The sequence below is a fragment of the Saccopteryx leptura genome, chromosome 5, assembly GCF_036850995.1.
Source record: "Saccopteryx leptura isolate mSacLep1 chromosome 5, mSacLep1_pri_phased_curated, whole genome shotgun sequence".
Classification (NCBI taxonomy): domain Eukaryota; kingdom Metazoa; phylum Chordata; class Mammalia; order Chiroptera; family Emballonuridae; genus Saccopteryx; species Saccopteryx leptura.
The window spans coordinates 150,701,838-150,729,142 of NC_089507.1; the positions used below are offsets into that span (position 1 = coordinate 150,701,838).

At 50.1% G+C, this 27,305-nt stretch overlaps 1 protein-coding gene across 3 annotated transcripts; it reads left to right on the forward strand.

Annotated features, from left to right (window-relative positions):
• The first annotated feature begins 1,619 nt into the window (after positions 1–1,619).
• TRIB2 (tribbles pseudokinase 2) lies at positions 1,620–26,917 on the forward strand. Of its 3 annotated transcripts, none has more exons than XM_066386112.1 (4): positions 1,620–1,635; positions 2,015–3,180; positions 8,232–8,524; positions 24,460–26,917. In XM_066386112.1, the coding sequence occupies exons 2-4, from the start codon at positions 2,911–2,913 to the stop codon at positions 24,926–24,928; spliced, it is 1,032 nt and encodes a 343-aa protein (XP_066242209.1). In that variant the 5' UTR covers positions 1,620–1,635; positions 2,015–2,910; the 3' UTR covers positions 24,929–26,917. The 3 variants fall into 3 exon arrangements, with proteins under 3 accessions (XP_066242209.1, XP_066242208.1, XP_066242207.1); XM_066386111.1 differs by lacking the exon at positions 1,620–1,635 and adding an exon at positions 1,646–1,833; XM_066386110.1 differs by lacking the exon at positions 1,620–1,635 and having other exon boundaries at positions 1,646–3,180.
• Positions 26,918–27,305: the final 388 nt, after the last annotated feature.

A 27,305-nucleotide genomic window follows, 5' to 3' on the forward strand; every position in this document is an offset into this window, starting at 1 on the left:
GAGACAGGCATGAGCACACAAGCGTCTTCATGGAACATGACAGGATTAAGGGATCCTGCTCAGCAGACACAGGAATAGCCTGGGAGACAGATGACTGAGTCCTAGGCAGGTATGTCAGGAAAAGGATGATAAGATGTGCCAGGAAGCAGGGCTACCCTTGACCTTCTCTTCAAACTCTGGTCCTGCTGTCTTCTCTCTGGCCAACTTCCCAGGAACCCCTTATCACCAGTATAACTTGATTGTACATAATTAAGTTATAATACGCAGGAGTGGGCATAATTATAAACAGCTCTCCTTTTTAGTCAAAAGTGTCCTACGATGGGCAATAAGCTACATGGTACCCTTTCCCTCCCCCACTAGAAAATATGCATACATTCATGGAAAAGCTCAGAAGACTGGAAAGTCTTCCAAAGTCCTCTTTCCCAGCCCCTTGGCTGTTTTTATTTTACTTTAGTTTGTCCTCTAACCAGATTGCTTCTGATTGGCCAGGATACATTAGATTAGGGCCTGGAGCGTCAAGCTTGCATCTGAGTCAAGCCCTTTACCTGGTGGTGTGCCCAAACGAGAGAACTGGAACCACCTGAGACAGTTGAGAACAATTAGGGGGAAGAGGGGACCAAAAACAGCAGCCTTACCAGACTCTTAATGTTGAATGCATTTGAGGTGGATGTTTGTGTAGGGGTTGGGTGCCTTAAGAGAGGACAGGAGGACCGTGCAGCCCAGCACTCTGGCTGGGAGCCAGGGGTTCCAGCAATGAGGTGTGGGTGTGGGGGTCTGTTTCACCGTGGGTACTGCTGTGTAAGGGGAAGGATTAAATCTGATTATTACATTTGGTCTGAGTCAAAAGGTGCTGTCAGCTGGTGGGACTAGTTTGGGATGGCAGGAGAAGGGTGACACTGGCTAAAAAGCAAGCAATTTCTTTTTAAACGGGGAGAAAGGAGTTGGAAAAAGATAATGAAACTAATTTTTGCAAGCCCATGCAGCACCCCATGTAAATACATTCTTCACCAATAAAGAAAAGCTCCTGGCTCGGTGCAACATCTGAGCACCGGTGGCCAGGTGCTCAGAGGATGCCTGGCTTTCTGGGGAAAAGCGCCGGAAAGACGAACCAGGTATGTAGTACACTGAACTCAGCCGGAGCTGCTGGGGGGCGGGGGGGGGGGGGGGATGCAGTGGGGCGGGCACCGGCGGGCAGTCGCGGCGCCGTCCGGACCTTCTGCACCGCGGGAGTGCTCACTCCCTAGCTCTGGGCCGCGGAAGGATATTGCACTTTGACGAGCTGGGGCCGAGTCCCGGAGCCGCGAGGCCAGCGCCCGCGCCCCGGGCCGTAGCTGCAAAGGCAGCGGCAAGCAGCCCGCGCCGCCGGCGGGCGCCGGGAGCAGACCGAGGACTGGCCTCCGCCAGACTGATTGATGGGCGCCCAGCTCAATGAAGGGGGCCCGAGCGGGAGAGGGGCGGGGCCGGCTTCAGGCTGAGCCAGTGGCGGGTGCCTCGGGGGGGGGGGGGGGGCGGAGGCTCCGTGGAAAAGTGTCGGTGACATTGAATGGGGAGACTGAGCGCGAGCGAGGCGCGCGCGGGCGCGCGCGCGCACACGCGCACAGCCGTCCCCACTAGCTTAGAGATTTCCCCGGCCACGTAAGTAACTATTAATACCGCCTCGCGGGGAGAAGCGGGCGTGCTGAGCTCGGGGATTGGCCTCGGGCACCGTCGGCCATCCCCTTCACTTTTAAATACACGTTCCTCGTACCTTCGAGGGAGAGAAAAACAAATAAAAGAGGAAGAAAAGCCGTCAGTTTCCTCCAAAGCCAACCCGTGCAGGCAATCGGGTTTAGGGTAGGAGTGGTTGCAAATTTTTCCAAAGATCCAGTTACCCAGCGGGAAAGGAACGCCGCGGGTTGGAGGGCTGGGGGCGCATCCCCTTCCAGCGTACGGAGGACTCCCGGAAGCTCGGGCTGGGGAAATCGAAGACCATTGATCTGACCTCGTCCCTGCCTGCGCTTCTCCCCCTTTTCAGAGGACGACCGGAGAACGGCGACAATATGAGCTTGTGCTGACCTCCGGCTCGCTGGCCAAGCCCTGGGCATTGTCGCGGTACCTGCGCCCGGCCCGCGCCTCAAGTCTGCGCCCAGCTTTTGCAATCTTTTGTTGGCAGCGCTGACCGCTCTAAGTTAAATGCTCCCTTGCTTTTTTTTTTTTTTTTTTTTTTTTTTGGTCTGTTTGTTTAATTTTGGGAGAGTTCTTGGGATCTTGGAAAAGCCTCAGACGCCACCTACAGTTAAATCGTAGATAACTACCCTCTCCAGCACCCCCCCCCCTTCCACGCCCCCAACCCTTTCCACCAAAAAAGGGGGTGCAGTGCGGATTCCGTCTGCCGAGCAGCGTGAGCCGGTAGACCTGGGCTGATTTCCTTTTTCTTTTTGTTGAGTTTCTGACGCGTGGAGAGCCAGCCGCCGCCGCGCGCTTCCAGAAGACTGCACAAACTAGAGCAGTAGGCTCCGCCGCGTCTGCAAGTCTGAAGCCTGCGTGGGGATCGCTCCGGGGGACCCGGCGCTGCAGCTCCCACTTTAGCAACCCGGCTCCTCGTCTAGATCCACGTTGGAAAGAGAGGGAGAGAGAGAAACTAAAAGTGCGGAGATTCTGCACGTCGCTGGCTGCTTTGGGGTAACAAAAGGACCCGAGTCGCTGCCGACTGAGTACCCCCCGGAGCCGGGCTCGGAACCGACCAGGTGCCCGGCGGCGCCCATCTGGGGCTTCTAACTCTTTCTCCGCGTAGCCCCTTCCCGTCCCCTCCCCTCGCGTCCCCTTTTTAAATCCGTGGCTCGGAGGCGCCTACAGCCGCACTCGCCAGCGACTCATCCTTCCAGCGGGTTTTTTTTGTTTGTTTGTTTGCCGTGTGCGATCCTCACACTCATGAACATACACAGGTCTACCCCCATCACAATAGCGAGATATGGGAGATCACGGAACAAAACCCAAGATTTCGAAGAGTTGTCGTCTATAAGGTCCGCCGAGCCCAGCCAGAGTTTCAGCCCGAACCTCGGCTCCCCGAGCCCGCCCGAGACTCCGAACTTGTCGCATTGCGTTTCTTGCATCGGGAAATACTTATTGTTGGAACCTCTGGAGGGAGACCACGTTTTTCGTGCTGTGCATCTGCACAGTGGAGAGGAGCTGGTATGCAAGGTAAAGAGCCTGGGGTTTGCTTTTGCTTTTAAAAAGATTCCCCGGCCGTTTGGAAGGCGCTGGAGGGGGCGGAGGTCGCCAAACCCTGGAGTCTGGGAGAGAGATTCGCCGGATTGTAATCCGTGGCCTTGTTAAAGGGGTTTATTTATTTATTTGTTCTTTTGCGACTAGTTGTTGCGAAGTTTTTAGAGCATTGCAGACAATGGGGCGGGCTGCGGCGGGGGCGTTTTTAGGAACAGTCCAGGACGGGGAGGGCGGCGGAATCGCGCGGGGGCCACGGACACGCGTGTTCCCAGAACCTGGTGGAGCTTCTCCGCGCGACGCCGGGTCCCACCGTCCAGGGGATTTCTGCCGGTTTCTAGCCCCCCTCCCCTTCCCAGCAGGAGCAGGGAATCCCCTGCTAATTTCAAGGCATTGATGACTTGGTTTCTTTTGCAGCCATTGTTCTTAGCAGCGTGCAGGTGTTAAACCTTTGTTCCGAAGGTGCCCTTTAAAAGAGACACACAAAGGTGTCTCCTCTGACCGAGCCCAGGGGCCCAGCGCGGGGAAGGAGCTTACAAAGAGCTTTCTTCTGCCTTGAGCCTTAAAAGGAGGGTTGTGGGTGGAAATCAAAGCTGCCTGCACACCTTTGGGTGTAGGAAATAGTGACTCCTTTGAGTCTTTCTCTCCTTTGTCGGTGTCTTCTCATCCTCAGACTTCCGTGTTGAAAGCCCTTTGGTTCCCCCTAACCTCCTGCCCCAAAGCACACCTTTGCCTGCAAGGTTTGGAACTTCAGGGATACCAGTGCTAATAGAGGTGGACACTGCGGTTTCCTTTTTGTCTTTGACCCTGAGCAGTGAGTGGTTTGTATCTGTGTGTGTCTTTGTAAGCGCCCACTGGGCTCCAGACACGGGGATGAGCAGCAGAAGAGTTGGGGGGGGGGGATAAAAAAAGAAAAAGACATTAGAGCATACCGCTATTCAGGAATTGGACATAGATCAAGAATTCATTGTCACTTCATGTTGTTCCCCACCCGCCCCGGGGGAGGGGTGAGTATAAGGGGGAGCCATCAAGAATGAGGAACCCTGCTGGCTTTGAAATGGTCACTCTGCATGTATGACACTTTTACCATTAACCACAGACTGCTTTGTGGACTTGATTTCATAGGGGACTGGAGTATTTCATTGTAAAACATGGGTTTTGTGGAGGTCTCCAGTCAGTTTTGCAATTGTTCAGATCAGACCTCAGAGGAAAGAAAATAAGAGGCTCTTTTTAAATATTGCTCTCTGCTTGTACTGAGCATTTGGTATTTTGCATCTTCTCCAAGTTATTGACACCCAGAGCAACCCTGCCTGGTTAACCAAAATGCAGTAGGCTATTCAGAGTGGGAGTGAATTCTCAGAAGACCTACAATGTTGCACAATAGGGTAGTCATCCTTTGAAATGAATGAGTTCCACAGAGCTGCCACTCTCCTATGAAATATGCACAATCACCCAGCAGTGTTTTCACTCCTTTTGCTCAACTTGGGAACATACAGCATTTTCAGATTTTTCCAAGGCTGGAGATGCTTTTAAGGAAGGGGACTCTGCCACCAAATTCTGCAGGAGCATCATGCCATTATTTCTTTGTTTAAAAGCAGAGGTGACTCTAGCCCCTGTTCTTTCTTTCTCCCTTCAGATTCTTCAAGACATACTTCATTTTGGGCTGACCTTACAGTGTCATTTGCAGACTTGCTCTCTGGCCTGAAACTGTACTTAATCTGCTGGTTTCCTTCTTGCAAAGATTGAATCAGCCCCTCACCAATTACTGTGTGGCTGCAAGTGGATTTAAGTGCAGTATCATTGTTCTGCTTGACAGAGGTCATCCCTTTAAGACACAGCAGTTTCTGTTTTCCTGTCTTTTTAACAGAGGTGATGTGGATGTCTCTTTATGCAAGCATGCTAGGAAACTACAAGTGGGATTTATAAGACTGCTTCTATGAACCACCCTATGATGTATACTGTGTGGGCTCTCAGTTTATCACAAGACACAGGGAAACCTGTACATGGATCAATTTCCTAGGATGTCTTAGAATATGGAGTTCTTGTCTCCTGGCTCTGTGTTGACCTAAGAAAAAAGTCTCTGCAAAAAGAGATCAAATTTGAAGAGACCACTTATAATTGAGGATTGTACAGGGAATTGTGTAGGACACTATTTAGGGAGGGAGAATTTTGGGGGTCATTTAATCAAAATAATTAAGCCTGTTTATTGTCTGCATGCGTACTTGTAAGCAAAGGGAAGAAGGGTGCTTTAGCGGGTCTTTATCAATGTTGGTAGCTACTGTGCAGATTGACATATTACTATCTTTGCAGAATGAATGCCCTTTCTTAAAAAATTATTATTTTTTTTAATTTCTTTGCAAATGCTATTAAATATGGCCCAATCTTACTACTTTATCTGAACTGTCACATTATATAACTAAAGCTCCAGATTAAACATTCAAAAGCAGCTGGCAACCAGGCTTATGGCTTGATTTTGCACTGGAAGTTGATGGTTTAAATACCAATCCAGCCCATAAATACCTGTTATAGCTACTAATAAAACTTTGGTTCCTACCCATTTGGGAAAACATTAGTACTGCCTGTATTTCTCATACTCTGTCCACCATCTTGGAATTTGGTCTCCTCTACAAAGGGTATGGCTACACAGATTGAAGCTGCCATGAATATGTTTGATTTTTTCTTTTTTAAAATTTTTATCCATTCGGCAGTGGGGCAGGATCATAGTCTAAAAGGGCTGAGTGAAAAGCATCTTTTATATTTTTTTGCAAATGTACTTGAAACAGGAAGTATGTTGTAAATGGTCATCCCTCCCTGAGCATGGGCCACAGAGCCTGCAGCCTGGCACTTGGTGCAGCTAAGATCTATAACAGCGTGGCGTGATTACGTTAACCTCTGCAGAGCATTGATTACTCTTTGAAATGTTTGAGGCTGTTCTGGGTCTCTGCTGCTTGCAGCCTGGGTGTTCAAGTTGACTCAAGCATTTCAGATCGTTAATGTAATGGACCTCAGAGGTTACTGCTCAGAGGTCATCATTTGACAGTATCAGGGTGTGATTTGTGGTCTCTGGAGATGCTGAAAGGACCCATTCTTAAATTTCTAGGGCTTTCCTGAGATGTCTCATTGTGGTTCATTCACCACGTTGCTTTGCTCCCTTGCCTAGGGCTGAGCGCAGGAACATCCAAGGTTCTTGCTCACCCTGTCTGATTCACAGATTCAAATTTTTAAACCAAGAGCGACTTAATGCATGGATTCTCAAATAGCAGCTTGTATCCCTGGACGGGTTTCGGAAGGCCTGTGCTTCCCCTTAGCACAAATCCATTATGGTGGGTGCATTTGGGAGTGGGCACTGTCAGCAAAGAGCTTTTATCAGATTCTGGTGTGGGATTCAACCGAAGAAAAGGTCAGCAAGGTTCTAAATCGACGTCGTTCAGTGTATGAAGAGAAGGAGGCCTCGTGACCTAAAGTGGTTTTTGCGACCTCGTCCAGATTAGCAGTGGTCCAGCCAGGATTAGAGCTTCTGATCTGGTGATTTCTAGGCCAGCATTTTCGCCGCCACCACACTGCAACATATACTGGTCAAGGAGAGTATGTTTTAACTGATAAGCTAAGTTATGGGGACCAGGGAGCAATCCCAGCCTTAGACACTTTCTAGCAAAGCTCCCCACGCTGGCCCTCACTCCCGCAGGAGCGCACGTGTGCAGACAGATAATAACACCGCAGCCTAAACCCAGGCACTTGTAGTCCTGATTTTGTGGAGGTTTGCAAATGAATAAAAGCTATTTTTTTTTTGTATTTTTCTGAAGTTGGAAACGGGAGGCAGTCAGACAGACTCCTGCATGCCCACCAGGGGGCGATGCTCCGCCCATCTGGGGCGTTTGCTCTGTTGCAACCAGAGCCATTCTAGTGCCTGAGGCAGAGGCCATCGAGCCATCCTAAGCGCCCAGGCCAACATAGCTCCAATGGAGCCTTGGCTGTGGGAGGGGAAGAGAGAAACAGAGAGGAAGGAGAGGGGGAGGGGTGGAGAAGCAGATGGGCGCTTCTCCTATGTGCTCTGGCCGGGAATCGAACCCAGGACTCCTGCACGCCAGGCCGATGATCTACCACTGAGCCAACCGGCCAGGGCCCTTTTTTTTTTTTTTTAACTTCAGAAATTCTCGGTAGATTCATTTCTCTGAGATATCTTTCAAAAGGGAACGGAGGACGGATTTTTCTTTTTCCATGACCCTGCCATGAGGTGGCATTTCACAGGCTTGTTTTGATTCATGGGAAATCATTGCATAAGTGATTCATTGAGCTAGAATCTGCTGCGGGGCGGGGGGCGGGGGGGGGGGAGTGTGAGCGGAAGCACTTCTGTCTTCCTAGTGACAGGGACTGCTTCCTATCCCCAGCTCTGCCACCGAGGGCCAGATTGGACTTGTTCTCTGAGCCTCACATGCCACCTCTGTGAAATGAAGGTTTTGAATTCGATCACCACTAGGCAAAGCCTAGATATTTAGTCCAATAATTGCTAAGATGTTGTGTAGTGCTATATGACACATTGTATAGCACAAAGCATATTGTCTATAACTGTCATAGTTGGAGGTTGTTCATGTACAGTTTCATCATTTTTTGAAGGAATATAAGATATCTGTAGACTGGTATGAGTCACTCCCAGGTTTTGCCTTAATTCTTCTATAAACAGAGGCAGTTGGGCTAGAGAAAAAAATAATAAAATTTACCACTTGTGGTAAGTTTTAATATTGCATCTTTCAAAACTTGTTTACCCTCCTTTTCTTATATTATCCTCCCAACACCGTGAGTCAAGTAGTGTTTGCCCATTTTACATGTGAGGATGTGGAGGCTCACAGAGGTCAAATGATTTCTTCAAGGCCCCACAGCTGGAAGGTCACAGGCCCACTATGTCTGGGTTCAAGATCAGCTCACCTTTTGTCATCTCAGATCCAGTCCCTGTGGGAAGTGTTGGCATTCTGTGACTTGGTCGTCTAAGAGGCACCTCTGACCGTCGGTCTTGCTGTACATCCTGCCCTTAGGTGTTTGATATCAGCTGCTACCAGGAGTCCCTGGCCCCGTGCTTTTGCCTGTCTGCCCACAGCAACATCAACCAAATCACCGAAATTATCCTGGGAGAGACCAAGGCCTACGTGTTCTTCGAGCGAAGCTATGGCGACATGCATTCCTTTGTCCGCACCTGCAAGAAGCTGAGGGAGGAGGAGGCGGCCAGACTGTTCTACCAGATCGCCTCAGCCGTGGCCCACTGCCATGGTGGGGGGCTGGTGCTGCGTGATCTCAAGCTGCGGAAGTTCATCTTTAAGGATGAAGAGCGGTGAGTCCCTTTCCCATGCAGGCGGTGTCCCACGCCAAGCTGCCCTGGGCAGCTTGCCCGATCGGTGGGCGTGGAGGCTGTTGGGCTGCCTGGTGTCCAGGTGTGGAGATGGAGGTGTGGAGGGACCAAAGGGGGGGGTACACAGTACAGGGTTTGATGTACCCTCAGAAAACAAGTTGCCCCTGCTCTGAAGGTGTGTTCGAACTTTCAAAGGACAGGTGCAGGATCCTCTGTGACCCAATAATTATCTTTGTTTTGCTGCTGTGAGCTCTGAAGACGGCTGCAGGCTTAGGTGGCATTTTCAATGTGAACAAGGCAGGATTTTCCAAATCCTACCTTCAGAACACTCAGAGCCCGGCGTCATCATTTAAAATGATTCATTCATCCATCCATCCATTCATTCATTCATTCTCTTACTCAATAGCTGGTTCCTAAAGATATATTATTAGTCATAGTTCTCGGTGCTATGAATAGCAAGATACATTAACCAGTCAACTCAGCTATAAAGACAGTGTTACAAGCCCTAAATAAAGGTATGTATTAGATGCAATGGGAGTTTGGGGCTGAGATGTCGGTTCTAACTAGGCAGAGAGTTGTTTTTATAAGAGAGGCAATTTGGGAGCCAAGTCTGAAAAGATGAATATATTATAGGCAATGTGGGGAGGGAGGCTCGCACTCCAGGTGAGGAGGCTGCCCTTGCAAGTCCACGGCCAGGGAGGGTCTCGGTTATTTCAGGAGACAGCTGGACAGGATGCTGGGCATCTGGGTCCCATTTATGGTTCTTCCATAACTCATTACATTCTCTTTAGCAGGCCCCCCGGGGCCCTGCTTTCTCCTCCAGCTGACTTTGATTGTAAAAACTCTTTCAAGTGACTTTTTTTTCATTAGTGACGTGCTTTTTTAGAGTGGTGGAGGCAACTGATTTAGATTCATTGCTGACAAGTCCAAAGAATTGTCCTAGTGGGTCTATGGACGTGATGTCATAGGGTTCCCATGATTGCTGTGGGCATGCTTGTCTCTTGTTAGGAAAGTGGTTGGTGGAGTGGCAGTCCATGATCCCACGGCCGTGGTGGGCCAGCTGAATACAGGTCTTGTGCACTCCATCCGTGCGCTCACTCTGCTCACGTTTTCGAAATGCCTTCTGTGGGTCAGCGCTCTTGCTGTCACACCTCTCTGCCTCCCCGTTTGTTTGCCATTGACCCCAGCGGCCTGTGGTATTTTTCAGGGATTGCTTGGAGGAGGCTGATGGCACCTAAACGAGAGAGGTCTGGTGGTGTGGGCTTTGGTTCTTCGATAGTTGTGGTTGGAGCTAATTGGGAAGTAAACGACTGGGGAAGCCTTTGGGGATTAACAAAGGCAAAGGGCCCGGATACACAACCCAAATAGAATAATTCCGTGAGCATGTATAATTCAGCAGAGCATGCAAAGTGCAGACAGCTTCTGGGTTTCCTGGACCCACAGAGGTAAGCCATTGTTCCATGTTTCACCCATAAAGGGGTATCCGAGGCATCGGGGCAGCTGACATCCTGGTTTTTGGTAGCAAATGACTTTTTGTCTTATTAGCACACTGAAGAAGAAGAAGGAGTTACTCTAAGATCTGGAGTGTGGGGCGATGCTTATCTTTTCTCTTCTTCAGCATTGATGCCTCTGCCCTTGGGGCCGGAAGATGCAGGCCCTTATCCTGGTTTTGCCTTTAATATCCTCTGTGACGGTAGATGGGACCCTTGCCCCAGCCATAAGTCCTTATTCTTTTATTGTCCTGGCTCAGTTATAGTGGTTCTAAGGTCTTTCTGAATTATCACATTCAGGTCTGTGCTTTTATTTTTGAATATTCTCATTGGGAAGGTAGATACGTATATCTGACCCCCCAATAGGATACTGACAAAGGTATCCTATTTGTCCTTCTGTGTCCCTCCTTTCCTGGAAATGTGTCCACTAACTTTAACTACAACAGAAGAGGTAATACCGAGGTAAATGCATATATATGTGCAGTGAGTCACAGTACAGTGGAGGGACATCCCCAAGTCACAAAACACGGGAGCAGGCATGGACTCGCAGTTCCTGAGTGTCCAGGGATCAGCGCCCCAGCAGTGAGTGTGCTTGCTTCGGTGCCCACAGCCAGCTGGAAGGAAGCAAATCAGGGCAAGGGCAGAGCTCGCACGTGCTGTCCTAGGGCTTTCCCAGGCCTGCCCTGTCCTTGATGACAGCATGTGTGACAGTGCCAAGGATAACGTCACAGCAAAGCCAAATCCAGGATGTCCTAGGGCCTTGGGAGGGCACACCAAGATGTAAGAAGCTTCCAACAGGAGGACTGTGGGTTGCTAGTTTTCACTTTGGAGTTATGTTTGACTTTGCAAAAGAGCATGACCCTTTCTTGAAAGAACGACAAAAGAAAGTACCCCATGTGAAGGCAACACTGGAATAGTTCACCGGACACCGGAGTGAACATGGCAAAGCTAAATGCTTTTTTAATTTTAAGAAGCATTTTCCTTTTGAAAAGGAAAACGCTCGTGACTGGTAGGAACCTGATTGTCATCTGTCCCCCCAGCACGTCTAAGAGCACCTGAGACTCTGTAGCCCTGCATTCCCAAGGGGCCACCAGTGAGGATAACTCTCCCATCTGATGGGTGAGGTGACAGCCACACAGGTGTCAAGTGACTTTGCTCAGGGTCACAAAAGCCAGTTTGCCCATGGAGCCAGCCTGGGAATTTTGTCATTTCATACCAGAGGGCTCCCCCCCCCCCCCCCATTGCTGTGGTCCCAGTGGATTTGTTCTTCTGAACTTGTCAAGTGCCTGTGTCTGGGCAGGGCTGAGAAGGTCGCTTCCATTTTCAAGGACACAAGAAACGTTCTTATAAGTAGCAGCTAAGACTTCTTTTTTAAACCTGCTTGTCAAGTCTTTGTTTGGGGCAATACTGTCCAGTAGCCTTTTTTCTTCTTATTCTGGGTTTTAACCTTCTGATTTCAGAGGGTGAGACTCTGATTTGTCACTCAGCCTATTTCTCTCGATGTTTCCCAGGAGACATTGAGTGTCACAGCAGAATTCTCACTGGCCCTGGGACCTCCTTGGGGCCTTGCTGCTGGCAGCCCTCACCTCCTATCCTAGGAAATAGGACCTAATCAGCAGGCATCTCAATAGGACTAAAGCTTCCTCCTCTCCTGATAGGAAATGTGGGGAAACAGTGGGTTGCATCTGAAAGACTTCCAAAGGTGAACTGATGTCATCTGCCTGTTTTCCGAACCTTGAAGCATTGGTCCTCAGTGGGGAATGCGTCGAAGAGATGTGGAAAGGCTGCTTTATTATTATTATTATTTTTTTGTATTTTTCTGAAGCTGGAAACGGGGAGAGACAGTCAGACAGACTCCCGCATGCGCCCGACCGGGATCCACCAGGCACGCCCACCAGGGGCGATGCTCTGCCCCTCCGGGGCGTCGCTCTGTCACGACCAGAGCCACTCTAGTGCCTGGGGCAGAGGCCAAGGAGCCATCCCCAGCGCCCGGGCCATCTTTGCTCCAGTGGAGCCTTGGCTGCGGGAGGGGAAGAGAGAGACAGAGAGGAAGAAGGAGGGGGGTGGAGAAGCAGATGGGCGCTTCTCCTATGTGCCCTGGCCGGGAATCGAACCCGGGTCCCCCGCACGCCAGGCCGACGCTCTACCACTGAGCCAACCAGCCAGGGCCGGCTGCTTTATTATTAATCTTCACATCAACAAGCACCTTCTGCACATCAGTCTTCTCAAAGATGCGCTTCCTGTTTCTTGAGAGTGATTGAGGGCTGAAGCATTACCTTGTGAAACAGGCTACGTCCCACCTGGTCCAGAGGGGGGCCGGCCTCTGGGTGGACCCCTATGCATAGTTTTTCTGTGCTGGATCCTCTGTAACTCTCAGTCCATGGTCACCTGTGAAAACATTCTGAGCAGCACTGTCGGCTCCATGAATCCAGTTCCCCGCAGGTGGCTTTGCTGATATTGTACACAGACGACACCCGGCGCTGTGGTCGACCCCATGCCTGTGTGCCGGCTGCTTCTCAGATTCATCAGCTTCTCTTTCTTTCTGTTTTATTTCGATGTGGGCCCTAGGTTCCGATTCTGGCTCTGCCACTTATTAGCTACCTGATCTTGGATAAACCATGTGATACTTCTAAGCTGCAAGCTTCCTCTGAGCTGAAATAATAATTGCATCCCTCTGGGGTGTTTGTGGAAGTTAAATGGTCCTATGACTCAGGGGGCAGGGCAGGCGCTCACTAATGGACAGCTGGTCCTCAAGTCATTGATAAAACCATTGCCATTAAGGCTGAGCTGCTCCTGGGGTCCTGTGGGTTCATGGAGAGTGTGGTCTATCTCCCTGGCAGCCATTTCCGTGAAGAGGGCTGCCCTTGTGATGTAAGGGTTCAGACGGAAGCCACATCCTCTTCTCTCTTTTGTTTAATTATAACGAGGGAGTCAGCCCTGGGAGGGCGACTAGGAGGTCAAGTGCCTGTGGTGTGGTAACTTCAGCTCGGAAAGGCCAGAAGGTCGGCAAGATGTACGCAAAGATGGTGGCCACGGGGCTCACTAGGCAGCACGGGGTCCCACCCACCTGGCCTGAGCCAGCCACTGTATTTCCTATCTCTGGATGTTTCTGTAGAGCAGGGCCCCTGATTGAGTTTGTCCTGGGCACTACCTTTGCATCGACAGTTCCTGTAGTGAAATCTGAGTGGGAGGGGCTTCCTGTGGGTGGGGCCCCGAATCTGATAGAGGCGGTGCCCAGATCCCCAAAGGGTGTGCCGTGTCCTGCAGTGCGCCTCCCCTTGCTGGGGCATTAGAGTGACCTGCTTGGGCCCCGTGTTTCAGTCTGAGCCTCGAAGTGGAGACCTGCACTTAGGAGAGAGCTGTTTACTCCCATGTGGAGGCAGAGTTGCTGTCTGGACACCGATCTCTGCTCCTGCACTTAACCTTGCCAATTTACCCAAACTCTGCTGCTCAGATTGCCTCATCTGTAAAGCAGAGATAACACGACTCACCCCACGGGATTCAATGAATTAGAGCCGTGAACCCCGCACTTAGTTTGTAATCAGCGCCTGCTACCCTGCGCCCTCCCTGCAGGGCCAGCTTGCTGACTCAGGACCTGAAGAGTCCTTTAAGCTGGTGTGACCTCGGGCTGCAGACAGGGCCGTGGAAAGCAGGTCCCTGTTTGGTTTCTCTTCTCCCTGGGGACAGGGCCCCGTGCCGCCCCTCTCTTCCCCCCTCCCCCTGATCGAGGTTCAGTGTTGACATTTCTTGGCACAGAAATACCCCGTGTGAACTCAGAAACATGCCTCTGTACATGTTTCTTCTTTGATTAGAAGATCTTTATCAGTTGACGTCACAGGTTTCATTTCCTCTGCTTTGTGGAAGCTGATTGGGGCCACCTCTGCAAGAGGCAGCTGGGACCCTTTGTAGAAGCCCAGAGACTCTCTGCGCAGACCCCAGCCCTGTTCCTCATGCTGGGGGTGGGGGCGAGGATGTTTCCTCCCTCGCCAACCTGGGTCAGTGCTCTCTTTCTCCGTGGTTAGTGTCCCTCCTAACCTCTTCCTTTAGATCTGCAGGTTGCTGCCGCTTCTGTTGAAGCTGTAAGATCCCGCAAAGTCCAGAAGGCAGGCATGGGAGCCCTGGAGCCCAGACTCCGCTGTCTTTCATTAAGAGTGAGTTACATTATTTTATGTTGTAGGCTCACTTTATTTTAGGAAAACACCTTTCCATTCTTCTATGAAGGAGACAGAGCTCCTGGGATTCCCTTCTTTAAATTGACCACTTTTCTGTCCTTTAGGGAAGGCTTGCTTCCCCACCCTTCTTCCTAGGATGGTCAGGGACCCCTCTCACAGCACGTGCCACGTCCTGTACGGCCACGCCTCCTCCCGGGGCTTTCCTCCTTGCCTGCTGGACCCAGAGCTTCCTGGACACAGGGGCTGTCCAGTGCTCACTGGTCCTGGAACATGGTGAGCAGTGAATCCATAAAAACATCCTTACTGGAGTTGGAGCAGCTCAGATTGGAGTCCAGTAAGAGAACGAGAGGGGCAGGGAGGAGTTCAGATCATCGGTGTCCAGGTCGTTGCCCAGAAAGTGAGACCGGAAGTTGAAAAGTCACAAATCTGGCACATAGGCACCTTTTCAAAAAGAACGGCTTTCACAATTCCGTGTCAAGTGAGAAACTAATCCAGCATTTCATTTGGATTTAACGATTTATACAGACGTGGCATTTGCTGAAGACACTGGTATCCATGTCTGGCTTCTCTGATCACAGTTAGAGAGAGCTTCCTCAGGGTTCTGTGCTTAGCAAGAGACTAAATAGTATTCTTCAGCAGGATTTCTGGTGGGGCTGATTACTATTTGTACTTAATAAATTAGCTGATGGGCTAGACAGGACGGGGGTCCTGGGCAAACATAGCTGAGGGCACAGCCATGAGACTTTTGATTTCTGTACGCTTAGCCTGCCAACTCCAGCCTACCTTCCCTGACGTGAGTTGGGGATGAGGAACTTGCAGTCTCCAGCCCTGCAGGGACTGAGCATAGTTGCTGTTGTGACTGTTCTCAGTCACTGTCTGATGGCTCTGGGCCTCCTAATCCAACAACCTGGAGATTTGTTTATTCTTCCACAGATATTCATTGAGCACCTGTTATGTGCCAGGCTCTGTGGCAGGTGCTGGAGATACTGCAGTGACCAATGAGGCAGATAGATACCCTACCTTCAGGGGGCTGAACATTTCAGTGAAATAATGTCTGGGGCCCACCATGAACCTGACTCCGAGTTAACCACAGCACTTAAATGAACTCGTTTAATCCTAACTAACGACGATAGTCACATTCATGTAAAACCAATACGTAAGGCAGTGTCACTGTCACCATTGTATGGATGAGGAAACGGGCTCAGGGCCTCACAGCTCCTCAGTGCCCAACCCGAGGTCTATGCCCAGGACACCTGACTCTGAGTCTGGCTCTCAGATACCACGTTGGCTTCAGGAAATAGATGCCAGCTAAAAAGCCAACTCCTGTGCCCAACCCATAGGGAGAATTTTTTCAAGCAGTTAAGCAGCAAGGGTACACCAGGAGGACCTCTCCTGCTGGATTCTAAAGAAAGCTCGGTACCGGATTCTCTTGGGGCAGTCATAGGCTGTTCCACCATCCGCCAACCTCAAGTGCAGTCCTGTCATGGCCCGTGGCTCCATTTAATGTGGTGGGTTTTGTTTCCTCTACAGATCTGTGAGATGGGGCCCATTTATCTCTATCCACCGCGCCTAGGACAGGACTTAGCGTCGTCTGTACTTGGTGAATGTGTGACCGTTGACTGCAGGGGTGTGCAATAGCCCTGTATGCTCTGGAGGCATAAGGACTATGAATCAACCCCCTAGATGTACTGATGATGATACAGGGCATGGAAACGCATTTTAAATGTTCTTTACCTGGCACTCTTGAGAGCTTCTCTAAACCACGGGATAGAGCCCAGCCTGTTTGAAATGTCTTTGGACTCTAGACATTGCAGTTCTTAAGCAGAATCCTGCCTGCATGTCCTGAAATCTAGGCACCTGTGGGCCTCTTAGAAATGACACTATCTTAGACACTTTTATTAAAGCATCTACTATGCACTTCTTACATTGCTAGCTTTGGGGTGTGCCAGATTCAGTACCGGGGACCCTTGCCTCGTGGGAGGCACAGTATAGTGGTTATTTTTAATACCATTTGCAGAGGATTGGGGGGACATCAGAAAGCTAACTAGATGGTAGGGGAGAACGTTGCCACGGTGGAGCAGGGAGAGAAAATGGCTGCATCAGGGGGGGCTCAGCTCGTGCACAGGCTGGTCCCATTGACACAGGAGGGAAAGGAAGGGGGCCCAGAAAGTCCGGGCCAAGGTCACGAGGCCCAGATCTGCTGTGTGTAGGGAGACCTGTGCTGGGGAGGACACTGCAGAGAGAGGACACTGCATGGGGCAGGTGAGGCTGAAGCCCTGCCCACCAGTGCGGCGTGGAAGGAAAGTTCTGGACTCTATGCAGGTAGGCAGGTAGGCAGGGGCAGCCCCTCGAGGTGCGCCCAGCAGCCAGGTGTGCCCTTAGCTGCCGGCACAGGGCTGACTATGTGCAGAAGCTTTTCTGAAAGCCCATCCACTCGTGATTGATTTGGGGTCGGGGATCCTTCAGGAGCCGGGTCTAAATGCAGGGGAGCGAGGGGCCATGGGCGTATTGATGAGGCGGCCAGAGCCGCTTTGTCTTTCTCGGGATTCCCTGTCTGTTCCTATGGAGACAGCAGGCTGCGCGGGTGGTGGCTTCCTGAAGGGAAGGCGTTGGAGGTGGATGGATTCCCCGCTCTCTCCGGTGTGGCCATGATGACTTGGCGACTGAGCCTGCAGGCAGACAGCCCTGGCTGCGCCGCCGGTGTGCTGAGAGCACCTGCTGCTTGAGTTGGGTTGAGTTTCTCATCCCAATTGTGTGACTTCTTAGTAAGTGACTTCATCTGAGTGCCCACATTTTCACCCGTCCTCCCCCCCCAGCTCCCAGACTGTGTGCAAGGTGCCGAGCGGCATTCCCTCTGCACACTTAACCAGCCCCTCTCAGGGGACCCCTCCCTGTAGACTCTTCTGTCCCTATTTCCCTTACTGGTGGCTCCTCTGTTAGCAGCTTGGCCTTGGAGTTGACCAAGGCCAAGGTCTGTCCACTGAATCTGTAGGACCTGGTGCATTAGTGGCTCTCAGAGGTGCCTTTTAGAAAAATGGATGCACATAGGAAACAATGAAAGGAATGAAGATAGATTGGGCAGAGCTTAGCAGCTCGTAGTGTCCCAGCAGTGGCTGCAAGGTTGGTGTGGTGCGGGGACAGTCCTTCCCGGGCCCCCCAGCAGTCACCCCAGGTGCTCATACTAGGACCGGCAGTGCCGGCAGAGCAGGGCCAGACCTCCTCGCTGCAGCTGATCTCTCTTACTTGACCCTTCACCAGCTTGGACCCGGCCCGTGGAGTGGCCTTCTGTGACTTCTCCGGATTGCACTGACCTCAGGCCACCGGACTTCCCATCCTGGCCAGGCCCACTTTGGCTGGGTGCCCAGCCCGGCCCCAACCTGGCCCGCTCTGTCCTGGCCTCTTCCTGCCCAGAGCCCAAGGTGAGGTGTCGAGGTTTAAAAGCCAAGCCTGATTTGCTCATGCAGGCCATTTGTGACAGTTTTGGAAGGGGCACTCAGTGTGGAGGATGTAAACTTGGGTTTGAATCTAAGCTCTGCCGCTCACTTGAGAGGTGGCCTCAGCAAGTCACATCTATGCTCGGTCCCTCAGTTTCTTCATCTGGTGAAGGGCAGGTCCAGCTTCCTCTATCCACCCCATGAGCTACAGCAGCTAGATCGTGTTTGTGATGGTTTAGTGTGTGACCTCGTGTTGAATACACCTGGGGCCATATTTGTCTCCATATCCCCAAGGTTTTTCCTTAAAACTTTCTGTTTTGGACTCAGTACATCTGTGAGTCGGTGCCGGGGTATATTTTGGAGAAGGCACCAACATTAGAATCCTGACAACAAGTCAGACCTAAAATTTTTCTGTTACCCTATAAAGGACATTTCACTCACTCTCTGTGCCTCAGTTTATTTTTCTAGGAAGTTTGCACATATAGTATGTGCCTTTCAGTTTTGTCATGAGAAGCAGAGATGTAGACTGAATAAATTCCAGCATTGGGATGTTTAATTGATGGTTGTCACTGTTACTATAATTATTATCATTATTTTAAGGATGTCATATAGGAAGTGTTGTTACCCTTACAGCTTAAAAATTAAATTAAACTTATAATCAGGAATTTTAAAGCTAGAGGAGCCCCTTTCAGTCCAGGGAGCTGTATGTTCCCATTTTACAGAAGGGAAACTGAGGCTGCAAGAGCATGTGGTCCCAATGCTGGGTTGAGCCCTAATGCCCCTAGGCAGCCATACCAACCTCTGCTGAGCGTGGGCGGGGCACTGGGCCCTCCAGGCCAATGCTGCCACTCCTCTCCCCAGAGGCGGGGAGTGGAACCATATCCTGCTGGTTCTGGCTTCCCATCCAGTAACACAAGGCCAGGTACTGGGCTGCCTCTGGGAGCCTTGCTCATTCAAAGTCCGAAGCAAGGCCGGCTGCTCCCTGCCCAGGCCAAGACCAGGCTGCGAGATGCACGCAGGGATGCAGAGAGGCAGCCACACCCCTCCTGCGTGGGCTCATGGCTCTTCCCTCCTAGAAGCTGCACAGTGTAACCACTGCTGTGTACAGCCTTACCTCCCTCGTCACTTTTGGGAATACCTGTTCTTTCTGTACCGCCCCCTCCACGAAGCCCATCCTGAAGATCTTCATCAGGACTGAGTAAAATGAGCCTATGGGAGTGAGCTGGGCCCATGTCTGGGGGAAGACCATTCGAGGATGGGGGGTGGGGACAAGTGCAAAGAGCCCCATTAGGAATCTGGGCACAGAATTCACATCCACTGCCATTGGCCTGGGGCTTGTTCACCTGCCTTCCCCTCCAGGCTCCAGGGTTGAAGGTGGGACCTGACCTTAGCACTGAACTCGGCCAGGGTGGCCTCCACTGCTGGGCTCTTTGGCAGGCCCCGCACAAGTACCGGGCAAGCATTGTTCATGTAGTCCTTACAGCCGAGAAGATGGGTACTACCTGTCACATCTATACCCCCGGCGCCTAGTTTAAATGCCCTGATAATGGTTGGGACGTTTGAATTCCTAGGGCCACCAGTGCTTATGTTTGTGGTCCTGACTCTGCGGGGCACATCAGAAATGGAAAGCAGACTTACTCATTTCCTCCATGTGGACACGTGGAGGTGCTCCACCAGGCCCTCCTCACACCCCTCTTATAGCGGAGAGGGCAGTGGCCCCCATTCCCAGGGCGGGCATCCAGCCCCAGAAACCTTCCTTGCTTAACAAGTCGGTGGGGACTGGACCGGAACTCCTCCTCCGGGACGCCTCCCCCCTCCCCCAAGGTCCTTGTTTGAAGACATAATCCAGAGTGCCGGCCTTGACCCTTGCCTAGCAGTGATGTAAACAAGTTCAGGATGTTCCAAGAAGCAGGCGAGGTCAGGACGCAGCTTCCTCCAAGGCCTTTCCATGCCCCTCTTTCCCTTCTCCCTCCCCTGCTGGGATGCGTGTGCTCTGTCATCCACCAGGCAGGCTCCTGGCCTCTGGGCTGCCCATGCCCTGACCCTGGGCTGCCCACGCCCTGACCCTGAGCTGCCCACGCCCTGACCCTGGGCTGCCCACGCCCTGACCCTGGGTTGCCCACGTTGGAGGAGCCTTCCTGACTGAACCACCTGAGCCATCACCGGTGATTTCCTCTCTCAGGTGCTCTGTGGTGGGAGCAGGCGCTCAGGGCCAGAGAGAGGTGACCTTTCAATCCCCAGCCAGCCTGGGTGCACATGGAGGAAAGCTCACTTCTGCTTTGGAAGTGGATTTTATGAACTTGAAAAGGAAAACTGATGTAGATATCCAGCGCACATCCAGGTCCATAGATGATGTTTGATCTCGGGTGCTTGGTGGTTTTCAAATCAAACTGGCCTGGTTGTGTGTCTGCAGGATCCCAGCTCACAGGGCACAGATGGGGCATGGGATGTCACAGTCTGCTGGGGACTGGAAACCCAGTGTCTGAAGGGAAGGGGATGGTGTGGCCGATGGGTGAGCTCAGGGGCAGCACAGGGAGGTGTCTTACTTCACTCTCAAACCCTTAGGTATTTGCATAGCTGCTGAGTCCTGCCTTGGGGTGGGGGAGGAGGGAGGTGAGCTCCAGTGAGGGGGTTCATTGATAGGACAGACCCCTTACCATTGGCTAGGGCTCTTTTCTGGAGAATTCTGGGAGAGGGTGTAGGATGCAAGTGTGGTCACTGCGGCCTGAGGCAGATGGTGTGGAGAGAATGAGAGCCTGGGGCCATGATCTGGGTGGGATAAGGAGGAAAGGGTTTTAGATGTGGCTTAGTGTAAAGAGCTGAGGGGCTGATGTCTGTCCCTGGAAAGGCCTGAGTCACATCTCTCGCCACCCCACTGGAAAGTGCCTGAGGTGGAACTTATAGCACCCACCCTGCCTGGACCCTTCCCTTGACCTCTGCTTAATCCTGACCAGGTAGGCAGAAACGGGCTCTTGTTTCTTTAAATCTGAGCGCACTGAATTCCAAGGGCTCCACTGTGTGTCTGTCCCTTTCACTTTCCAGATGTGTGTCTGCCATGTGCCAGCGGTTTGTTGAGGTGCTAAAGGTGTGGCAGTAAACACAAGTGGTGTCCTCTACACACTGGATGACTGAGGGGAGGGGAGGAGTGAGGCCGTCACCAGAGAGGACCACCAGAGTACATAATACAAAGAGCAAACACCTGTAAGTGTAGAAAAATAGGCGCGAAGTGTTCCGGTGAGGGGGAGGGAGCAGTGGGGTGCTGCTTTATATAGGATGGTCAGGCAAGGCCTCTTGCATGAAATTCCTCTGAGCAGAGACCTGAAAAAACGTTCGTGGGGGTGAGCTGCACAGGGCAGAGGAAGAGTATTTGGGGTTGGGGTCCAGGGGAGGACTTATGCAAAGGCCCCAGGAAGGCCCCAGGTCAGTGGGCGTGTTTGAGGAACACTGAAGAGGCGGGGCGGAGAGAGGGGATGTGGCCGAGGGTGTGGGGGAGCAGCCTTGGCCAAGATGCTAATAGCCCCACCTGCTTGGGCTCTGGACTTGATCCTCTGATTCCAATGTTGTGCTCCTGCCATTGGATGGCTCCCTGTCTCACAGATAGGTGGGCTTAGTTTAGGTTGGCTATTACTATGGATTTCACTGCAAGAATGATTCCCGTAGCCCCTCCGCTGTGGAGACAGCAAACAGGTTGGTGAGAGTGGGCGGAGGAAGCTGGGGAGGGAGCCCGCATGCACCTGTGGTTTGTGCTGCCCTCTCCTCTGCCCCTAGGGTTTCACTGACTCACTTCTGCTCTCCAATCTTAGGACATGTGGTGCGGCCCGGGGTGGGCCAGTGCCACCTGCCACGTGCAATGAGAAAAAGCAGAAGGAAGAGAGGGTTCTGGGTTGAGTCGCTGCAATTTCAGAGTAGTATGTCTTCTAGACCCGTCCTGGTTTTTATGGACCGTTAGCTCTTGGAAGAGGAGACAATAAGTGTACTGTGGGTTACAATAGAGCACGGGTGAGCAAATACAAAAGATACATTGCTCTGGATGACAGAATCCCAGAATGTTCACTCTGGCAGAGACGTTAAAACTACTTTGCCTAGATAGGTGTATAACAGTAAGAATGTATTTAACACTAATAAACTTGTACACTTAAAAATGATCAAAATGAGAAATTTTATCTTAGGTGTATTTTACCACAATAAAAAAAACAAACAAACTAAAATTGAAAACAAAGGAAGATGATCCAGTCCAATGTTCCTTTTTAAGTCTGAGAAACAGGCTGAGTGACTCACCCACAGCCACACAGCGGGTAAGCGATGTCTGGTTTCAGTCCGCTCTCTTAGCCCCAATCCGGCGCCTTTTCCATTGACCAGTGATGGAAATAAGTCCGGGGAAGTTGTCACTTCGTGGTCTTTGAAACTCTTGTGCAACTCTGCAATCTTAGAACCAACCAGGATTTTATCAGACCTTCTCTCTAGAAAGCCCCCAGCACCTCTCCCTGGATTAATTTGAGCCTCGCCTCCCTTCTGGGGCCCTCTGAGGAGTTGTGATGATTGCCCTTAGAGGCTGAGACCCCGGGGGAGGAGGAAGGGAGAGAAGTAGTGGATGGGGCCGAGTCACAAGCTCCAACTTAGGACTAAAGCCTCACTGTGGCTTTCCCCAGCACTTTCTTATCCTCTGCTCATCTGAGCCTCGTGACTTCTGGGACCACAGCATAGTTGCTTGGAAGTGTACTTTTGAGATGAAAGAACCGACTGATGCGACAGACATGAACCTTGTAGGAGCTTCTTGGTGCTATTTAGGAAGCTCTAAGCCAGGAGTCGGGAACCTATGGCTCGCGAGCCAGATGTGGCTCTTTTGATGGCTGCATCTGGCTCACAGACAAATCTTTAATAAAAAAAAATAATAACATTAAAAATATAAAACATTCTCATGTATTACAATCCATTCATTTCCTACCACTCATGTTCATGATTGCGGGTGGCTGGAGCCAATCACAGCTGTCTTCCAGAATAACACCAAATTTTTATTGGATAATGCCTAACGCATACAGGTTGTTGTATGTCTCTCACAGAATTACATTTTAAAATATGTGGCATTCATGGCTCTCTCAGCCAAAAATGTTCCCGACCCCTGTTCTAAGCCCTAACTGCAGTCCCTCTTCCCTGCTCTGTGTCCCCTTTTGCCGCGAGCCTTCACCAGTGGGATGGGATGGGACTGTCTGAGCTTCTGGGGCTTGGAAACTGCTGGCACTGGGCTGTGGGGGCAGTACTCTGGCCAGGAGATTAGGAGGAGGGTTTCAGTTCTAGGCACTGAAAGGCAGTAGTTCCTAATTTGCCCCTTAGAGAATGGCAAGGCAGAGGAACAAATTTTCTGAGCCGTTTCCTGGGCTAAGCAGAGAACGCTGGGCCCTGGGTCAGGGACAGCCCTCAGTCTTAACAAGTCCCTTCACTTACGTCCTGGTCCTCAACTCTATTCACAGGAAATTAGGTATAGTTAATACGGTGACCGATTGTCCTCCTTTAGGGAGGACAGTCCTTCTTTTGTAAGTTCCGTCCTCCTTCGAAAAGTGTCCTCCTACATGTCCTCCTTTTTGATATTGAAGACTAATCTGTAAATGCAGAGTCGATCATTGCATGTGATGTGATGTATTTGTATTTGACATGATGATTCGTCAAGGATCAGTATTTAAATGAGAACTTTTTTCTTATAATTATTATTAAAAATTAATAGGCATGTAAGCATAATTACAATATAAAATATTATAAATGTTTTATTATGTACTTATCATAGTATATTATTGTTGCAATGAATAAAATGTTTCTTTTATTTACAATATTGTTTTCAATTTATTTTTGTCCTCATTTTCATTGTAAAAATGTTGATCACCTTAATAGTTAATGATAAGAACTCATTTCCAAAAGTATTTACTGAGCACTTACTTTCTTTTATACCCAATGGTGATATCAAGACCTGCTGTATATAGATATGGACTTGGTTCCAGGGACTCAAGAGTTTAATGAGATTTATCCACCTCTGTTCTTAACCCAGAGCACCCAGGAGCGCCTTACATTTTCATCAGCTAGCACTAATGGTCCTCAAATGGCAGGGGGAACATTGGGGACCGGGTGACAACTTTGAAGAGCATCTTGGGCTCATACGCTTCCTCATACACTCACCCATGCACACTTATACGCATGCATACCTGGTTGACTTAGGAAGACATGAGGTCAAGTCTTCTCTGTTACCCAGCTAAAATTGCTTTGGGCAATTTACACAGACTCTGAGCCTTGATGTCCTTTTCTGTGAAATAGGGTAGAAAAACCTTCCATATCCAACAAAAGCATTGTTGTTAAGGCCAAATGCAGCTGAGTAATGTGAAAGGCTCTTTAGACTAGTCTATCCTGGAAGCCAGAAGTGGTGGTCAGAGCTTCTGTCAATGTCCCAGTTGGTTGGATCTGAGTTAAAATCTTGTGAATCCCAGTCATTATTCAGATGTGATTTTGAGAAAATTACTTAATCTCTTGTTCCCGTAGCACTAAGACAGGGCAATAATATGTGGTTTGTTTACTCATTGAAGGCTTGAGTCCCCTAAAAGATAATAAGCTTCATGTATAGTCCTTCTCAGTCTTGTTCACTCCTGTGTCCCCAGCCCTGGAAGAGTGTCTGGCACCGGGAAGGTGCTCAGTAAGTAATGTTTGGCTGGTTGAATGAACAAAGGAATAAATGAGTGAATGAGGGAAGAGTCACCGGAAACCTATGGGAGCTGTTACCATGATGGATTCTGGTGTTTCAGGGCACCCTTAGCAGCTCATGTTTCCTCTCTTTCTGGCAGGACTCGGGTCAAGCTGGAAAGCCTGGAAGATGCCTACATTCTGCGGGGAGACGATGACTCCCTCTCTGACAAGCATGGCTGCCCAGCTTATGTGAGCCCGGAGATCTTGAACACCAGTGGCAGCTACTCGGGCAAAGCCGCGGACGTGTGGAGCTTGGGAGTGATGCTGTACACCATGTTGGTAGGGCGGTACCCATTCCATGACATTGAGCCCAGTTCTCTTTTCAGCAAGATCCGGCGCGGCCAGTTCAACATCCCAGAGACCCTGTCGCCCAAGGCCAAGTGCCTCATCCGAAGCATCCTGCGGCGGGAGCCCTCCGAGCGGCTGACCTCGCGGGAGATTCTGGACCATCCTTGGTTTTCCACAGATTTTAGCGTCTCAAATTCAGGATATGGTGCTAAGGAGGTGTCTGACCAGCTGGTGCCAGATGTCAACATGGAGGAGAACTTGGACCCTTTCTTTAACTGAGCTTACACCCCACAGAGACTGAGCTGGTACCCGAGTAACAGAGGGCAGTGGAAAGGAATTCTTCCAGGGAGCGCACGTCACTTGGCTTGGTAGCAAGGCAGACACTGACACTCACAGGTTTCTCGGTTCAAAGAAGGAAAACCTTCAAGGAGTGGACTGGACATGTGGCATGGGGACAAGAGGTGTGGGATTAGGGGTCGGGTCTGGAGTCGGTCAGGGGGGTGGGAGCCACCTGGAGTTTCTCCTGCCCGAAGGAGTCCAGAGGCCACCCCCAGTCAGTGGGCCAATTCCGCCTACCCCACTTTTTATTTTGTTGAGAAACAGTTGCAGATCCTGACAGAACCGAAACACTCTGCCTCAACTGTTCATCCTGGCATCGCACTGTTAGCATTTAATTCTCACCACGATTCAGGGAAGGTACAATTGGCCAAGGGGTCTTTTTATTTTTAAAGCAAGCCAACCACCTATCTGATAATTAATGTTCACTTCAAAGAAATTTGGTGCACACAGACCAACATGCAACCTGGGTGCTAAACCAAAAAAAAAAAAAAAAGAAAAAGATCCAGTTTGTGTCTCTTAATCTCTTTCTTCAACTCATTTCTTCTAAATATACGATTTAATAGCCCGGTCAGGAAATGACATGTTAATTCTTTGCTCCCTGAAGGGGGAAAAAAATCTGTCCTTTAATAAGCTATTCTGTTTTGTGTCAATTGGTTAGTGGCAGGAAGCTATTAGAAGACAAACTTGCAGATGCATTACTGCTGTCATAGTTTAAAGGAAGGGAAGAAAAAAAACAAAAGGAAGAAAGGAAAGAGACATTCAAGTCCTTCAGTTTTCTCTTGTGAGTGAGGAGGGTCGCATGGCGGCGTCCTTCCGGCTGGGACTGTGGCAGCGATGTGAGGTCACGGGAAGCCCCGGGAGTCGGAAGCTCTTGCCACCCTTGGCTCTCAAAGAAACATGTTTTGTCTTTGTTTTATTGAAGACTAGCAAAGCAAAGCAGGTTGTCCCACGTATATAAAATACAGGGCAGCTATTTCATTTTCTTTATGGAGAATGATTCTTTTGGCTTGGAAGGCCCTCTGGTTTGGACAAAAACCCTCAATAGAGACAAGCGGGAAAGTGAATCAGCTGAAAGCTAGGACGATATAAATAAGATAAAACATCCCTCTGTCCCAATATGCACCTTCGTATATTCAAGAACTCTTCTATTTATTAAGGAAAATGTCACATTGTGATGTATTAAGCCAGTACTTCAATTACGGGTTGACTTGGGATGACATGTTACATGCTGTCGTGAACATTTATATATATATATATATTTTTTTTTTTTTCTCTTGTTTGAGTATTTCTGTTTCTGAAATAACCCTTTCTTTGGCTTTTCTAGATAGCTTTATTTGATTTTGAGTGGCCAATGTTGTTTTTTTATTATTATTTTATTAACGGCTTTTCTATTGCTGTATGATACAGAACTCTTGGCATAAATATTTGTGTTTCTAGTACCTCAGTTGTTTGGATTTTACTGCCTGTATACGTTTTGTGAAATGGTCATGTTTTTTTGGGTGGGTAACACGTGGACGCTAGTGTGTAAATGTTACTTGAACCTGTGCTCCATTCTAGTATGTGGCATGTGTGTGCACAACGTGGATGCTCCCTTTCTGCGCAGCAGGGGCCCGGCCTTCACCACCCCCGGGGGTGGGCGGCCTACCCAGTCCATGTCAGGAGACAGGCGGCCATGGATTTGCTCTGGATTCGATGTTGACAACGGAAGATACAAAGAAGAGAGGTCTCTTAATGTTCTGAAGGCGATTCTGAGTCGAGAAGAACCTGTTTTCCTTCCCTCTTCCCCTATTTTTTTCAGAACCCTGGAGGAGGAAAGATTGGTGACATGCATGGTGGGAATCTATGGCCTCTGGTGCTTTGTCCTGTATTTGGTTTAATGTTTTCGTCCTAATCTCTTCAATCAATAAAATTGTGTGTATTTAACTAAAATTCTCGGGTGCTTTCTGCATTCTGGGGTTTGTGGCCACTGCACCCCAACCAGGAACTCATATGTTCTCTTAGGTCTTCCCTGTTTTCGGGTAAACCACTGCTGCTGTTCATAGGAGGTGATAATTACTTTTTATCACGATTGGGCATATGCTGGCCAATTTGGATGGAGTTGCTTACTGATATGTAGTAGTTCACTGAATTAATCATCACCACCACCTTCGGAGGTGCGAATTATGTTCCTGTTACAGATACATAACTTTTCTGAACTTAAACCACCTGTAAGTGATAGAGTTGAGAATAGAGTCCAAGTCTGATGCATCCAAAGCCAAGTTGTCCAGGCTTCCGCATGATCCCCCAGGAAAAGCAACATCTACTTCCCACCGGATGG